The 13,101-nt window shown below is 29.4% G+C and overlaps 1 protein-coding gene across 2 annotated transcripts in view; it reads left to right on the top strand.

Annotated features, from left to right (window-relative positions):
* The window catches only part of LOC129968725 (structural maintenance of chromosomes protein 6-like), a 91,131-nt gene that overhangs the window by 37,366 nt on the left and 40,664 nt on the right, over window positions 1–13,101 (top strand). For both annotated transcript variants that reach the window (XM_056082907.1, XM_056082906.1), the window contains 3 exons: window positions 3,364–3,452; window positions 5,340–5,504; window positions 10,788–10,960. In XM_056082907.1, the coding sequence (XP_055938882.1) occupies window positions 3,364–3,452; window positions 5,340–5,504; window positions 10,788–10,960 (427 nt within the window). The remainder of the gene's footprint in view (window positions 1–3,363; window positions 3,453–5,339; window positions 5,505–10,787; window positions 10,961–13,101) is intronic.

Consider the following 13,101-nt stretch of genomic DNA (forward strand, 5'->3'; position numbering starts at 1 on the left):
CGCAACTACTGTATTTGGTCTGGCACAAATTCCCATATTCATTAACATGGCCATTCTAATGCATGCTTCCAAAGTGAGTAGTGTGGTGGCTACATCTTGTTTTTTGTCATTCATCCTAACTTATTTGATGAGAACATGACCTCCGACCAATGACATGTTCTTTTATTGGCTCCTGGCATACATGGATGGTTTTGAACTTTGCAATTCCATTGCTCCAGAAGGTGAAAATTAACTTAGGCCAGTTTTATCTGAATTTTGTACATATGCTGTCTTGAGTATAAGTTCTGAATTCACTTCATATTTTGGCTGATAGGGAGCAAAATGATGCTGCAGAGCAGGCAATTTTTATATTTTTAAAATTTACCTAATAGTAATCTGTAATGTATGCCATCATGTAAAGATGCAGTAACTTTCAATGCAATCATGTGGCATTTACTACAAATAAGACAGTATGACTAATAACAATTTTTGCAATAATTTGTTATTACATGTGGAACAGATATGACTTTCTATATCCTATATTTTTTTTTCTGCTTTAAAAATTGCATTTGATTTATAACAAATTTCATGATCGGACATAGGCCATTTACTCGAAGTTTTGATACATGTTGCAAAATATTGTCTTTTAAGATAGGTCCAGAACATTAGTTTCATAAATGCAGTCTTTAAGTAACCTCAGAGACAAAAGTCACATTGGGAGCATCTAACCAAATCACAGAAATTGGATTGGGTGAATGAGGCAGCCATGCCTTAGAAAATGATCTGTTTCTCTATCACCTGAAGAGTTTTGTCACAATAATGTTTGAAAGGTGGAATATGAATGCTTACCTAATGTCAGTAACATAATATATCATTGATCCTGTGATCATGTTTTCACTTTATGAGTGTGCAATGGAATGATTATGTTGATAATGGGAATTTGTGTCAGAGCAAATGTGGCACTCCATATATTTATTGCAACATTTAATTGAAAAAGAGTTCCATAAAATATAGTACTTGTCAGGAATATTCTTATCTATTAACATCATAAAAAGGAGCGTCAAAGCAAATGTTTTCCCATCTTCATTATAATCAGAAAGCAGTTGTTTAGTGATCTCCATTCTATAGTATATGATATGTCCAACTTCGAGTTACTACTCTTATTCTACTGCTAGGAGGTGTCTTTGCTGCTTCATAGCTGCAACTGCAACTTCTTTAGTTTCTTGCTGTCAATTTGGTTTTTCAGATTTAATGGTAAAAACACTTGTCTCTTCAAATTCAAGATCATTTTTAAAAGATTTATCATTTTTAGATGTCCCCATATATACTTTTTACTTGCTGATATGCAGCAAAAGTATTGCTATTTCTTTGATAAAACAGCTTAATAAGTAATGCATGATTTGGTAAAGGCAGTTTCATTAGAGTGTCCTTTTATAATGATAAAAAGGCTTCACAAATGTCCACATAAATAGAAAATGTTGCATGTGTTAAGACATATGTAAATTACATGCTTTACAGTGACATGTCTTTCCCCAGCAACCAAAATATGAGAAACATTTTTTCTTTTAGAAATTAATACAGTATTCTCAGTAGAACATGCATATGGAATTTGGATCTCTCATTCTAATATTTCTCCCCATTTAATGTTGATTCTTTGTTATATAATTTTTTCAGTGATGTCAATAGTTTTTGTTATTTTTTCTGTACTTTTTAAATACATATATAGAATGTATTTCTATATTTACATTAAAAAAATTTGTCTATTTCCATATCCTGTTATTTAATCTGCTAAGTTTTATACTTATACAGATGAAATTTTCAATGTTTCTTATTGTGTTAAAAGTTGAATTTTTTGTGCATTTATTTTCAAGGCATATGACACAGTAGTTTTAATATCTTTGTAATGTAATTATCAGCCCATTTATTAATTTAAGTAAATTTTGATTCCATATTAGTGGTGTCACTTCTTTAGTAATTTTGTATAAAAATTTATTTCAAGATTCCAAGAATTTATAAAATTGACTTACAGATTAAAATTTAGAAAGTAAATAATTTAAAAAAAATCATATTTTTAATACTCTTATAATGATATGTTTTTTAAATTTTTTTTATTACATTTTCATAAATAAATATTTAGTTGTACATGAAAGGGCAATTTGGCTGCAAAGAAATGCAGTATCTAAAAATATTTATAATATTTTCATCAAAAGTATGGAAAACTTTTAGAAAATAACTATAATAATGGAAATTTATAATTTTCATTCAATGTATATGAATTGCAATATGTTCAATAATAATAATAATAATAATAATAATAATAATAATAAAAAGACTGAGTTTGTATTTAGTGAAAATATCTATGTATATAGATTTATTTGTTCCAAAATTAATACAGGCATAAAATTTTTATATAATGATCATAAAAGATTTCATATATTCATTTTGAATTATCCTCGTTTGGACATGATATTTAAAAATATTTCAGATTTAGCTTAAACTAAAGTGCATGTACTTGCACACATATTAACAATGCAAATGTCGATGCAAAATGAGGCCAAATTTGTTTGACAACAACTTACATGTTCAAATTGCTTACAAGTTTGCCTTGTGGAAAATTTAAGGTTGCTTTTGTGGAAAATTTAAGGTTGCTTTTGTGGAAAATTTAAGGCTGCTTTTGTGGAAAATTTAAAACTTGCTTTTTTCTTTTTGGATTTGGGTAATAATTCCAGCTAAGCATTTTTGATTATAAGCTTAAAACAAGAAGTTAAAGCCAATGAAAGTGTTGAAGCATCATTCGTAAGATGATCCATTTGGAATGAATGAGATAAAAGTGTAAAGTACTGTTGTGTACAGAATTATAAGAACATAGCTGTAGAATAATGACAGGATTTTTTTAGGATAAAAAAAATCAGTATTGATTTTTAGATGTCTTAGAATTTTTGCTTTAAAACATTTACATATACATCTCTGTTAGAAAATTTTAATTGTAGAAAGCAATAGTTTAGTTTTTAGTAGATGGTGAAAAATTATTTGGAGTTTATGCAATTTGAAATAGATTGAATATTATTTCTTTTTGCTAACAGAAATGCTTAACTATATGGGAAGTGAACTGGGATTATTACGATGTAATTATTGGAAATTTGTGAGCAGGGGATGTAACTTCTACTATCAAATTATTCCCTAATTCACTTAAATGAAGTTTCAATTTTTTTCTCTATGTATACATTATATATGAGGAAGTTAAATGAAAGAAACATAACTAAATATGATTAAACAGCTTAGTAAATATTGCATCAACATTATACTATAGCTATATACATTTTAGTAGAACAAATTTTGTTTTACAATTTTAATATTTTATGCAATATTTATTCTGAATTTTAGGGTACTCTGCTGAAACTGAAGAATGATAAAAAGAAGCTGGAAGATGATATTTTGGGCTTAAAACAATGCATTGAGGAACAAAAGAGAAAGTATGTTTATGTTTTAACATTACAAATTTATCTTTTGTGATCAAACTTCTATAAATTTTAATAAAACTGACTGATCACCTTCAGCTACCATCTGTCCAACTATCATTTTTAATGAAATAATTTAGTTACATCCACTATCATTAAAACTTATAATTTACATTATCTTTGATAATTTGAAAGCATTAGATGTTACTGATGATCAAGAAACAAGTTGAAAAAATAAAATATAAATCGTGTGTATAAAAATGTGCTAGTATTTGAATTAAATTTTAGGGACTAAATAGAATTGAAATTTATTGAATGTCTTGCATCTGATGAAAATAAAGATATAAATCCTTATTTTGAACTATTTAAAGTAGTGCATTTCAGAATGACAAAAATGCATGAAATATATTGAAGATTATTTTTTGTTTTGGTTCATGCATAATTCTAATTTCGATAATTATATATTATTTAATAATTGCAAAATATGTACTTGTTAAAGTTTATTGTAACTAAGCCCATATGGATTTATAATTTTTCTTCTGTCATTTTCTTAATAGAGGAAAAAAATGTAATTTAAAGAATTGATGAAACAATGATGCAGTTTAGCTTTTATTCCAGCTATGTGGAGTATTTTTAGAATTCAAATTTAAAGAAATTTTTAATAATCCATTGAAATTATAATTTTGATAAAATTTTAAGTCTTAAAAATGTTTTTTGAGCTATCAAATTTTCAGAAGTTATAATGGAAAATTGCCAACATTTTGTTAAAATTTTAATTAAGTAAAATTTTACGTAATATATATATATATTCAAGGTATTTGTTTCTAACCTCCAAAGTCTGCCAGTCTCTGTTAGTTTTAGTTCCGAATTCTATTCTGCTAAACTCTTATGCTTAAATATGATAGTAAAAAATAGCAATCTTATATGCAAAGAAAATTTTATGAAATTTCTCATATATTTTCTAAATTTAATAGAATGATCCAAGTCTTGTTGCTAAAAAAATATATTGGCAAATCTTATTTTGCAGAGTCTAATTTAGATTGGATTTGCTAGGGTTGAACTGCATAATAAGAATGGATTGCCTTCAGAATAAAATTTTTAATAAATTTGTAAATTGAATTTGTTTTAAATTATTTGGAAGGTTTTAAAGATGTGTCACTATTTGTAGTTTAATCAACTAATTATATTTGATTTCTTTCATGGCTTTTTATAAGCCTAATATTGGCTTATGTTTGACTTGGATATTCCTTTATGTGCCATTTCACTCTTCCTGACTGAATGTTAAAGGGGACTTTGTGGAAACCTAAAAAATTTATCTAAAGAGCAATTTACTTTGATTTTAAAAACTGCTTAGGATTATTATTATATTTTATTTAAGTAATTATAAGATATTATCAGAATGTTATTTTTCTGTTGTATTTCATGAGTTCAATTTTGAGCTTGTAATTTGTTTATGACATATATAGATTCAGTATATTTTGCATCTTCTGAAATTTAATGCAGTTCATTTAACCTTTTTAAAAATATTGATAAAGACTTGATAGTACCATATGGCCTGGCGATAGGTGCGAGATCTTCAGATTTGAGACTTGATATGAACAATATTTGTGTAAGTGTCCTTGATGTATGTTTTAATTTGCTACCATGAATCATTCTCAAGTGAGTATGACATGGAAATTTGGGGAATGGGATGTCATTCCATATGTTCTTATCATCTCACCATAGTGCAAAATTATGAGGCCCATTTAAAGATAGACTTTTTGTGTAGCTTAATAATATGGTCTTAATTTGTTGCATTAAATAATAAAATAATTAATAATTCTTGCTGGATTTAAAGCTTGCGGCTTATTTCTTGCTGGATTAATAAAGCATACTTATTCTTTTCTCTTTTTTTTCCTCCAGAGATGAAAGAAATTTGGAAGAGGAGGACAGAAGGCGTCAAGAAGCTATACAGAATTTAAAAGCCGAGAATGTTAATCTAGATGATAAGTTAAAAACTTTAAGAGAAACTATAAATACAAAACAAAATGAGCAGAGTAATTCTGGAAAAGTTGAAGAAAATTTAAGGTTCGTATTTTTTTAAAAAATCTGTGTCCAAACATTTATTGCAAAGAATTGATTAGACAGTCTAATGACAAAATATGAGGGTGGGGGTGGACAAAAATATGGTAATACTTTGTGAAATACATTCTTGTATTTCACAATTTGTGAATACATGCTTAAAGAATCTACTTAGGTCAGTTGTTGGGACATTGTTCTGTGAAGTTGCAATTGCATCATGCCAGAACTAACAGACTTCAAAAGTGGGTCAGATTATTACAGCTCACCTAACTTCTGCAAGGCAAGGACCTCTATCAAAGCTTTATTCTTTATAATTGAAAAGCAAGGATACATAATCTGTTAAATCACAGTCCAGGTGAAAGTACATATTGAGCGACTATGCTAGACAATCATTAAGAAGGATTTGACAGAAAATAAGAAAACCGTAGCTGTAAAAGTTTTTGCTGAAATGAATGCTACGTTCACAAACCTGTAAGCATCTCTTAATATAAGCAATGCACCTGTAAGCAAATGAAGGAAAACTATAAGCACAGTATTTCTGGCTGAACTGCAATTCAAAAACTATTCAGCAGTGACTATTGCCCATAACAGGAAAAAGTAGTAATAAAATCTTAAAGTTCTGACTACAAAGCAATAGAAGACAATGATTTGACCAGATGGATCGTCTTTCACACTGTTTCCAACTGCTGGTTGAGTTTACACCTAGTGGATGCCATACCAAGTCTGTAATACAGACTGCTTTTTGTCAAGAGTGAAAAATAGCATTGATTCTCTGATGGTTTTGGCAGCCATATCATGGTTTTTTTATAGTTCCAATGAAGGCAATCTGTAAAAGTAAATTATTGCCAAAGAGTTTGTGAACATTCAATTTGATCCCTTGGTATACAACTTTTTTCTCTAATGATATGGCTCAGTTGTCTTCCAAGACAATGAAACCCATTCTGAAAAAGCTCTTATTGTCCAGAATTAGTTACTAAAATAAAGGATGATTTGTAACATCTCTCCCAGCTACGACAGCCACCAAATATCAATATAAACCTTTCTGGTCTATATTGATAATGAAAGTGCGTGATCACCATTTGCCATCATCATCCTTATTTGAACTTGCCACTATTTTGCTGGAAGAATAGTCCAATATTCCCTAGGCGAACATACAGGATCTGTTTTTATCCATTTTGAGAGATCTGCAAGTTGTTTTGCATGCTGATGATTTTTCTGTACCATATTAGGCAAGGAAACATGTTTTCATTTGGGGGTGTTTCCATATTTTTGTCCTTCTCCTATATATTAATTTGTTATAATATTTATCTAAAGAATGCTTAGAAAGAAAATTTAGTTTTTTGAAGTAATAATATTTATGTTTCTAAAATATATTTTAGAAATTTAATAAATTAAAAATGTTAAAATTATTCTTTTATAATCTAGGGTCAGAAAGTTTTAGTGCCTTTAAAATATTTTCTGAATGTAAGTAAATTATGACATTTCACTCTGAAAATGAAAGGTATCATGTGACTAACTAATTAGGACCAATTTTATCAAGTTTACATACATTCAACACATACCTAACTTTAAAGTACAAAGATACAAAACTTTTCATTGCATGGAAAGGATGTCAAATTTCGAAGAGTGAGCATCAAATTTTATTTAATATAGGACAGATCTTTTGTCAAGACTTTTTAAATTATTAAAATGGTTAGCAGTGTAACAGCAGTGAATTAAATATGCGAGTGACAATGATTGTCCCCACCCCTACCAAAAAACAAAAAATGACAGAATATTGAGGTTGATAGTAAGTCAGGATGATATCAGTATCCACCGTGCATGAACAAATTGTTATTGTCAGAAGAAATTTAAAAATTGTTGCCAAAATTTCAAACTTGTTACTTCTGCAGTATATTATGAAATACAAGAAACCAGATATTTGGAAAATCAAATCTTGGGCGCTTCATTATGATAATATGTTAGCAAATAAGTGTTTACTTGAGTCAAATTATTTCTTTGAAAGTTCATTGGAACAATAATATTTTTACATTAACTAATCTATTCTATTAAACTCTTTTGCATATTGATCACCAATATATGATAAAAAGTGCCTTGGCTAAATATTCCGAATTACCAATAAATGTTTCTTCATTACATCGAAATAGCCTGTGTTATATACAGAAGTAATCCTATTTATAATCAACCTGACTACAATTCCTTTTCATAATAGATTATCATTCAGCTGTTCGAGTGGCTGATGATTCACTAATCTGTTACTTTTCAACTTCTTATTAGCAGGGGTGTTTGTGCTCCGGGGAAACCCCGGAATTCCGGGGATTTTGAACTTCGATACCCGGAAATTCCGGGGATCGTCGTTCAAAAGGAAGTAGGAATAATAATGAATTATTTATTTTGATCTGGGTAATTTTGTTTGCTTTGAAAGCAGAAAACGCAAGGTCAGTGGGTGTGGTGAAAACTTTTCCTTTCTTTCTCCAAAGGCAGTGATAATGCGTGAAAAGGGGGAAAAAACTTGTTTTTTGTTCTTTCCTTATTGCGAGTTATGACTCATTCCCCCGGTTCTCGGACATTCTCTTCTGGTTTCTTTTCGGCAAGTAGGCGCGGCAGAAAAAAAAGGGAGAGACTGCGTTCGACCAGATGTGCGATCACGTGACTCTGGGTTCAAAGGTCTTATCTCTCCTGGCGTGGCACCAATAAGTAGAGAAGGGGGATTTTTCGCCGTATTAGCTATTTGTCATTGATCGCTTCGCAACTTTTTTTTCTCCGTTGTGTAAAATTTTCATTTCATTTATTGATGCACGTGTAAATTTTTCGTTTCGCTTATTGAAATATTTTTTTATTTATGTACGCAAGAGAATTTCACTTTGAAATTTCAGCATATGAAACAGAAATTACCCCTTAAAAATTCATATCTAATTAGTTTTACAGCATTAGATCCAGAGCTAAGAGGTAAAACCAGTACAATATTAGCTTTTGAAAAATTATCATCTTCTATGTCCCATATTTTTAGTGATAATGAAAAGTCAAAAGTAGAAGCTGAAATAAGGTTATACCAGAGTGATATTGATATCACCAAAGAAATGCTCTACACATCTGATGAAAGTGGAAATCAAGTCAAGTGTACAATTGATAAATATTGGTCTAAAGTTTTTAATTTAAAAGATGATTTCACAAATGATTATAAGTATCCTACATTAGCTAAATTGGTCAAAGCCTGCCTTAGCTGCTTCCATGGCCCATTAGTGGAAAGTGCATTCAACTTAATGGGTACACTTGTCACTGACTATAGAACCTCTCTTAAGATTGATTCCCTAGATGCAGTGCAGACTATTAAATATGATTTAATGGCTTCTAAAGAAACCTCATGTGAAAAATATGGCTCAAAAAATCCAATGACTGATCCAATTCACAAAGATCTCTTACTGAATATGAACAGAAGTTGGAAAACATATGAAGAGGACTTAAAAACATGTATTTCAGATGAGTCGCCTATAAAAGTCTCTGAAAAACCTTCTACATTAGCAGAAAAGCAAACTGCTTCTACCTCTGCATGTGCAGTTCTCGAGGAAATTTCTTCAACTGTAAATGAGGAAAATAAAAGTCAACCTTCCTGCAATTATGGAGTTCACCACAAAAGAAAGACAAGCCCACAAACATCAGAAAATAAAAAAATAGCAGCAGAAATTAGATAATTTTTTTAAAAGAATTAATTCAGGTAATTTAAAATATTTGCATAAAATGTAGTAGTTTATATGTTTGAAAATTTATGGTTATTAATTTTGCAAAAAAAGTAATTCATTGAACTTTTATAATTAGGTCATTCAATACTTCATAATTGTAATTTTTCATTTCTCCCCCCCCCCCTTCTCGAAACTCCAAAATGCCGGTAGTAAGTCCGTAAAAGTTTCAGGGGATTTTTTGGGGTCCCACAAACACCCCTGTATTAGTCACTTCTTTTTTTTATTGTAAGGTCATCCCATCAACTCCTATTCTCTCAGCCAATTAGAATTGTTGGCATCTTTGGTTACAATGTGGGTTACAGAAGGCATTCCAGCTTTCTTGCAGAGGTCAGAAGTGAAGTTTAAACTGAATGCAAGTACCTTGTGAGTTCCAGAATACTAAACAGTCTGACTGCCTTTAAAAAAATAATCAAAATGCACAAGTGGGAAAAATTTAAAATATACATATACCGCAACATTTTGTCTAAAAGGCAATGGCTCTGAAATTCAAAACAATTGCAATAATATTGACATTCAGGCAGTAATGAAAGAAGGCTTGTGATTCACATTTTTTATTTTATAAATTTATAATTATTTTGAAAGATTTTATTGAATAAACAGTTTTTGTATGTATTAATTTTTCCATAATAAAATCAGTTTAGAAATTTTTTGTTGTACTAGAAAGTAAATGCTGTTTTACATTACTGCACTTATATGTTACATTTAGTGTAAATTTGATTATTATGTTTGTTCACGTGAATGTTGCTTAATGCCAAACTGGGCAATCTTAAAATTACAGCAACCCCGTTACCCACCCTTCCGGTTGAGTCTTTCAGGGGTTCATTAGAACGTTGACCCACATCGTCTCCCCAGCTCCTGCAGAAGCTGTAAACAAATTCAGTTTGTAAGGCTTAACAAAGCCAACCACAATGCAATACCGCAATCAGCTATGTATTATATGAACTACTCACCGCAAAAGGAGTTTATATAGTGCAAATAAAGAAGTTTAAGCAAAAGTACAGTCCATTGCTCACTTCGATTCACCAATGTTGATATGCTTTGATACAGTAATTCTTTTGGAGAGCCTGATAATTTTTTGTGGCAATAATCACATATATGTTGATAAGTAGAAAGAAATTTCATTTCCTATATCATTTGCATTACTTAATTATGTTATTCCCTGTAGTTTAATTTATTGGTCATAAAAATAATGCTTGCCATTTGATTAGAGTCATTAAAAATATTCTTTTTCTTTACAATCACAAGTATTCAAAAAATTTCAAATTTACTCAATATCATCTAAATAAAAGTTTAAATTGATTATAAAATATCTTTTATAAGTTTGATTTTAAGGATAAATTAAATTCTTTGTATGTTATAAATTAAAAACTTCTTTAAAAAAAATTACTTATTGCTTATAAATTGAGCATATTCATTAGTACAAGTAAATTTTAACACTTCAAATCATCTGCAAGAGTAATATTTAAGAATTAATTAGCTATTTGCCCTTAATTTTTGTATATGTATTTTGGTAATATCACTTATTGTTAATTATCTGTTTGACTTTTAGAGCTGAAATGAATCATAATTTATATCAACTTAAGAACATTGAAGATAATTTGGCTGCCTCTAGAAATGCCATCCGAAACAAAGTTAATACTTTTGGAGAACACACTGAAAAAGTGTTACGGGAAATAGAAAAAAATCGTAATAAATTCAGAAATGTAGTAATTGGCCCAATTGGTAAGATATTTTTATATTTGAATGTTTCCAATTACAGTGAAATGTTATGATAATGTTAGATTTAAAAATTGTCTTTTGATAGTAAATAGCAATAATTGCTAACTGTTAAAGACCACTGTTATACTTCTTTCTACATTGCTATTTATCATAATTTATTTAATGTTCATTTTGGATTCTCCAGTCAGAAAAATAAATGCCATATTTTGTTAATTCTATTGATGCCAAATTCTTTAACATGTAGTGCAGTGTTATATACAGTGCAATGTTCCCAAGTGTATTCTACAACTCATTTGGCCCTTCTGTCCTGATGTTCCGGACATTCTCATATAAATTGCCATGCTAAACTTGTGCCAGATTAGCATTCGCCATTAATGATACAAAATTTTGCTCTGTTGACATATTTAAGTATATTAGCTGGACCCATCTATCATATTCTTGAAATTGTTTAAAATGGGTTAATGAAAAAGAGATTACTGTTAAACTGTAAAAGATTACTGTTAAAACATGTGCAAAAAGTTTCCTTCACAGAAGAAAGAAAATTTTTCCCACTCATCTGTACAAATCTCATCCTGTACAACAAAGGATGAGATTTTGTATGATTCATTTCTTTAGAGGCTTTCTCAAGTGCTGGCAATCTTTTCTTTCAGTCCCTGTCTATTAGAATTAAACACATCTTTCAAATTAAATAAATTTAAAAATAAGTATATGATATACTTCCTGCAGACTTCCTTGTAATGTTGTTGTACCGTTTTTTAAATTTTGAAAAAAAAAAAAAAATTAGTAAATAAAGTAATTGTTATTCTAAGCTGTATCTATATTAGATTTTCATAAAACTTCAATAACATTAAGGCATCTTCTTGTGATTTGTATGAAAAAATATTTTCCTTACCAGAGAGTGGGTTTGCAAAAAACATTTCCAAATTCTAAAAATGATGACCCCCCTCCTTTTTTTATTCTTTCTCTTCTTTCATCTTCTGTAGAATTTGACATGACTCCATGAAAATATGCTAAATAGTAATCATCCAGCATGCATTGCATTACAAGAAAACTATTTAAAACAAATGAATGCAGCTAAATTCAAAAGCCATTACTGAGTGCAAAGAAATTATATCTCAAACAGAGCTTGAATGAGTATAGAAATTATTACTATACTCATTTTTTACAATAATTCATCTATCATTTCTTTGCATTTTAACTAAAAGCTTTGTTTGTGAGGGTTTCCATAAATTCACTATTCTAAAGTATGCAGAATCTATTTTGTTTCCTCCTAGTTCCATTTCTTGGAAAGATTGCAATAAACTGCTACTTCTGTTTATTATTTTGGTTGATTTTGCGAGGCATAGCCCATTTTGAGGTAATGAGCTCTGTTAAAGTGCAAGAATGGCAAATTGTTGAATTCATCAATGATTATTTTCTGTTTATGGAATAATAGTGAAGATGCTTATTTCCATCATTAGACTAGATTGTTGTTTTCAGGATTTTACTGTTTGCATTTCATTTTCGGCTGCTGGTTTTAATTTTGGAAATGACTTCCACTTCTGAACCATTCCCTGTTTTTCTGGCTTTTATTTCATCCAAAAGGATCTTGTTTTGATTTATCCTTTAAAAATTCCTTTAAAAAAAAGGCCCATTTGAGCAGAAGGATGAGATTGCTGAATACTACTATCATAATTAGGTAGTAGTAGAGATTGAAATCAATGAATTTTTTTTAAGGAAGTTTTAGTTTAATTGGGAAGAAATTAATTTAAATTTTAGTTATTTTTAAAGTCAGTTTTTGACTTGCTTGATTCACGTAGTATTTCTAACTACAATAAATTTGCAACATCACTCTATCTGTCAAAATATCTTGATATCAAGAACTCGGAGAATTGTTGAATAACAGGCTTAAGATTTAAAAAAAATCATCAGGAATTTGTTATGAATGTTGCTGAAATTAAATGCTACCATCTATCCTGCTCTCTTTTTTAGTTTTTTCAGTTATTATTATTATTTTAATAACTTAAAACCAAAGTCCTTATATTTTCAGGTTTCAGTATCAATTAGTTTAGTTTGGTATAGTTTGTTAGATTAACATCCTGTTTTAAAACAACTTTAGGAATAATTTGTGACAAACCTTGAAATTTTGAACACAGTCAGATGAC

The sequence above is a fragment of the Argiope bruennichi genome, chromosome 5 (assembly GCF_947563725.1).
Source record: "Argiope bruennichi chromosome 5, qqArgBrue1.1, whole genome shotgun sequence".
NCBI classification, from domain to species: Eukaryota; Metazoa; Arthropoda; class Arachnida; order Araneae; family Araneidae; genus Argiope; species Argiope bruennichi.